Source organism: Berghia stephanieae, chromosome 14, assembly GCF_034508935.2.
Source record: "Berghia stephanieae isolate SIO BIC M18660-M18661 chromosome 14, UCSD_Bste_1.3, whole genome shotgun sequence".
NCBI lineage: Eukaryota > Metazoa > Mollusca > Gastropoda > Nudibranchia > Aeolidiidae > Berghia > Berghia stephanieae.
This window is the reverse complement of record NC_088373.1, coordinates 23,325,300-23,330,299: the sequence shown is the minus strand read 5'-3', so window position 1 is coordinate 23,330,299 and position 5,000 is coordinate 23,325,300. Positions and strand designations below refer to the sequence as shown.

General features: G+C 43.1%; 1 protein-coding gene across 1 annotated transcript in view; it reads left to right on the top strand.

Moving 5' to 3' along the window:
• Positions 1 to 5,000, top strand: part of LOC144959398 (uncharacterized) — a gene marked incomplete in the record, with an annotated part of 122,076 nt that overhangs the window by 88,675 nt on the left and 28,401 nt on the right. Inside the window, 1 exon segment of the mRNA XM_078891977.1 lies at positions 4,542 to 4,850. Coding sequence (XP_078748103.1) covers positions 4,601 to 4,850 — 250 coding nt within the window.

The window sequence follows — 5,000 nt, the reverse complement described above, 5'->3', positions numbered from 1 at the left end:
TCATTTGCGCGTATCTGTAGAGTTTATTACCAAACCCATTTTTGGATGTTGATATGTCAAAATATTCTTCTTGATTTATGGTAATTTTCACAGTGCACTTGTAGATGATTAAATAAAGTAAATGATTCATTTTTGTGATAGCCTTTATTTCCTCACAAATATCATGGGCTCTCCACCGGTTTAGTAAAACAAAACAAAGCTCTAATAAAGCCTTTAATTTGATATTGATTGCATATACTGGAGTCATAGCCATCCGATTACATGTCTGCCACCCAACATTTAATTGAGTATCTATCACAACATACAGATGAGTGAAGACTGGAGTACCATATACGTTGAGCTTGATTAACTGCCAATCGCCTGGCTCAATAAGAGCAAAGAGACCCCTCTGAAGCAATGGGCGGCGCCCCCGTTTAGAGACGAAATATGCCCCGGCAACCCTTGACACAGCTGAAGTTGGATTGGACGAATTCAATCCCTCGAGGGGGCGGGGACATACATTCCTCTAAACTTGGTGAGAAGTTGCCAGGCTTCTTCACCAGTAAGAGGATACACTGGGTGGTAACGAATCGGCTTCGCCGAGGACCTGCCTCACGGCAATAACGCTTCATCAGTAGGGACTTTCCACCTGTCCAACAAGTACCCGATGTTGGATGGAACCCGAAACCTTAGAGGATCTAGTTGAACGGTGTGCTGTGACAAAGCTTCCGGATGGGTTCGCGACGGTGCAAGAGTGCGGCAAAAACCTTGGCAATTGGGTCGATCGTCATAACATAATAGTGTTAATATCATTAGAAGCAGCTGCTGCCAATCTCCTTTGGAGATGCCAACTTAAATGCTTGGTCCAATTCTTCTTGCATCGCAATGGGTACCTCCCAAGGTCCGTGAAAACATGGAGTTGCGTCTGGTTTTAATTTGACCTCCATTTCGAAGTCTTTAAAAGTTGTTTGGAAAGGACTGGAAACTTAGAGCAAAGCTGTTTGCAGGTCGTCTGAAGTGACCAATCATGTTTTGTTTTCCCGTAACCTTGATAAAGATCTCTCTTCCGTCGGAATATGACGAGGCGTCTACTGACAGTCCAACATCTTCCCAGTCCACGAAATTCAGGTCCAATTTTGTCACAGAACATTTCTGTCCAATAACGGGTTCTGGAGATGTTGAATACAACAGGCTGACAACACCACATCGTCGGGAGGTCTGCTTTGGAAGCCCGACGGTATTTCCACGTAGGTGGTGACAGGCCGTCGCAAATTCCTCCAAGTCCTCTTCGAAATGATGTTGTCTCTCAAACCAGTGTCAACCTCCAAAACGACTGACACATTATTCAGGTGATAAGTCTTGACTCCATATGAACTTGAACTTTAATATCGCCTAATATCCATTAAACGTGTTCACATCGTTTTATGAAGGGTCCTTGGCCAGCATGTAATATGTTGAACAAGACGTGAGGCATGTTGGCGATATTACGATTTTCTTTTCAGAAAGACACAACGCCGTTAACATAATTTACACCTGTGTAAGGTGTGTAAAGCGCCATTTCAAAGCACTACCCCTATGCGCCGATTGAGTCTCGAACCCAGGACCTTCTGATCCAAAAGCGAGTGTCATACCACAAGACACAAGACCACATAGCCGCACAAAAAACTTGAGATTTTGACCTTTGTCACCTTCTTCATTTGTCACTATCGACTTCTCTTCTGACAGGCAAAACTTTATGTGACTCATTTTGTCGCAATGATGACACGGGACTCTTTGAATCGGCAGGAATCATTTAAGTGATTCCCAAGGCATTGGTTGCCTCGGGTTTTGCGTTTCACTTCATCCGTTGATTTTGACTGCCTTTTAATCGTTGATGCTGTTTTGGTGTTCAACATATGCTGAAAATAAGAAAAAGGCATCAAATATTATCTGCCATCCAAAATCCACCAAAAAAAGAAGCAGACAACTCGATGCTACCGGTGCCTTGGGAATCATTCAAATGATGGCTGTCAGTCAGAGGAGGCTCTTTGCTACCAAGCGGCATTAAGGGCCACGTAAAGACTGTCTTTCGAAAGAGAAGTCAATATCACTTTTCATTGTTTGTTTGCTTGTTTATTTTTCTTTTTGTTGTTTATCCTGGGCTCAACTTTAATGTCGTTGGTGGGATTGTTTAAGTCATATCGCAAAAGGTATTAATCCTATGGACCGTCACGAGACCATCCGGATAACATGGGTGACCTGAACGGCCCGTCAGAATTGCTTCGGCCACAACTGGCACTCACATGTATTATGTTTTCATGGTTATGTCTATGAATCCGAATTTTCAATTGCAAAGCTGCCGGCCGAAGCCCCAATTATTGTCCCTCAATAATAAGAGCCATTGTATGGCAAAAATAAGCTTTTGCCAAAGTATTTGGTCGTCTATAACTTCGACATTCTCCTCTTACAAGAAACTCCTCTTTATTCAGGCGGACAATCTTCTGGATTCCAGATCCCAGACTATACCATGGTTCAACGAGAGGATACTTCGAGGAGTTGCGATTAATGTTTACGCTATAGAGCCCAGGTAAGGGCCATTAAGCTCCTTATCCTGTTACCATGAACCACAGTCCCATCGAAACATTCTCGAGGGTCTTGCTCGGAAGATAGAGAAATGCAATAGACTTCAGAAGAAGCTAGCAGGAACATCCTGAGGTACTAATCTAACGGCACTCCAGTCTAAAATAGAAGTAAGACTCCTAAAAATTGTGATTTCGCGACCGTACATATCAGTGCGGCGATGAATTCATGGGCTGAATAGACTATCATGACATAGTAATTTAAGACCAATAAAAATTACTGCTTATTACAGGACAGATAGCAATTGGGCTGGAATTCAAACATCTCGGGATTCGATGTACCGACTGTCTCTTAGGCAATCTTCCCAGACTCCTCAACTTTTGCGACAATCTCAATGGCTCCATTGAATATTAGCTTGTCGTCCTTCACCTTGGCTATAGCATTGCTATTGATTGAACAGACAATCGGGTCCTCATCGCCTAGTCCAATGGGTCTTTGATGGAAACAAAATTATATTTGCCAAATTATGGCAGCTAATTCATGGACAATCTCTCGTGACTTCCTCTCTGTTCGTGTCCAGCAAATCTCTTGGAATTGAAATTGTCAGCCATGCTGTGTTGGATCTCATTCATCGACAATACGTTGACGCCCTTGGGAGGAACACTTTTGTGAAGCCCGGGTTGACAGAAGCTTGAAGATGGCACTCGACCTTTTTGTGAGAAATATCTCAGCAATCTTGTCTACTGGAATGAAGTTGGTTTTCGCCAACGTATAGAAAAACGTGTCCAGTCGTCTGTCCACAGCTCTGCGTTGTAATCAAACGGGGAGAACTGATCGATGGTAACTGATTACTTAGGTCACTCCATCACAATGGTCATGAAGGTCTCCATTTGTTGTCGCTGCACATTTATCCGACTCTGTCGTTATGTCATGTGATCGCGTAACAGACAAATCAGCTCCTCGTTGGGCCAAGCTACTTGCGTAGTCATGATCATACCTCCAAAACAGCTAGTGACGGAGTTGCATTTTAACTAGCACGTACGTTGTTGTAAACGCTACAAATATGTAATAGGAAGACAAGTAGGTCACCGTTGCGATTCTTCCACGGCAGGAAAGTTTCCCCTCACACGACTGGTACGGCAGAATAAGTAACCCCTCTCTCACGTCTGCTACGCAGGCAGGTTGCCCCTCTTTTACGGCAGGACACGCAAGTTCCGCCCCCCCCCCAACCCAATCAGATGTTCGTTCGGCACGGCAGGGCAGACTTTGTCCCTCGTTGAGCAAGGTATTCTAGGTGGCGGGATTGTCCAATTCAGCTCGTCAGGGCGGACTAGGGCAAAGCAGGCTTCTCAGATCCTCTGGCTCACCACAGATAATCAAGCATATTGTGCTATATCCACAAAACATGCTTATATAGGTCTTTACAGAGTGTCACTAGTCAACAGTAACACATAGGATATAAGACGAGTCATGACGCCAGTGAGATGATATATCATTTCATTTTCGCACAGAGAAAACACAACCGTAAATGAGTCCCAGGTTTGAGAGTATTTGGCAAGACAAGGGGTATTTTCATTGAACCAATATTTGAAGGATGAGTTTCATGCCCAAAATGTTAAATACGTGTTTTTTAAAAAGCATTGACCTTTTATATAGCACAATATCCACTAAACGTACTTAAAGCGCTTTACAAAGGTTCCCTGACCAACAGCAAGACGAAATATGTAGAACGAGACATGACGCCTGTTAGGCGAGAATACCATTTTTTTTCGACAGGGAAGACGTTGTTGACTGCCATGTACTTATTTTACACCTGAGTACAGTGAGAGAATGAGAGTGTAAAGAGCCTTTTTCAAGGACTCAACTACGCGACGAGTGAGACTCGAACTCAGGACTATCCGATCCGAAAGCGAGTGTCATAAAAACAATACCATATAGCCGCACTGCATGCCAAATGTATTGTACACTTTTTAAAATTGTGTTGTTATTCATTTTACCTCTAGATGGCCCAGCTTCTGTGAATGCTACATTGAAGGTTACACCTGCTGATGCAGTGTTAGAAATGACGACTGATATAAAGATTCTTTGTGCGTTCGACATTTCAACAAGAAACCCACAAACGGGCAACCGTGGTTTGAAAGTGATCATGACCAAACCTACGAGACTGGGGCTCTTTTTTCTGTATCCTGTTCCAAATACCTGGGATTATACACCGCAGGCGATTGGACTAGCAGAGGGCTACTGTCAAGCTACACATCCATATAGTAAAGAAGTCGTTGTGAAATCAGCTCCCTTGAGATTCTATATTCATGGTATGTCGTCGTTGTATTCATCATCATCATTATCAACATTATCATCATCGAACCTCGAACCGTCCATTTTATCAGTTTTCGTATATTAAATTGAAGCTTACATTTAATATCAAATAGTTATTTATTCCAGCGCCAAGAGTTGTATAAGTA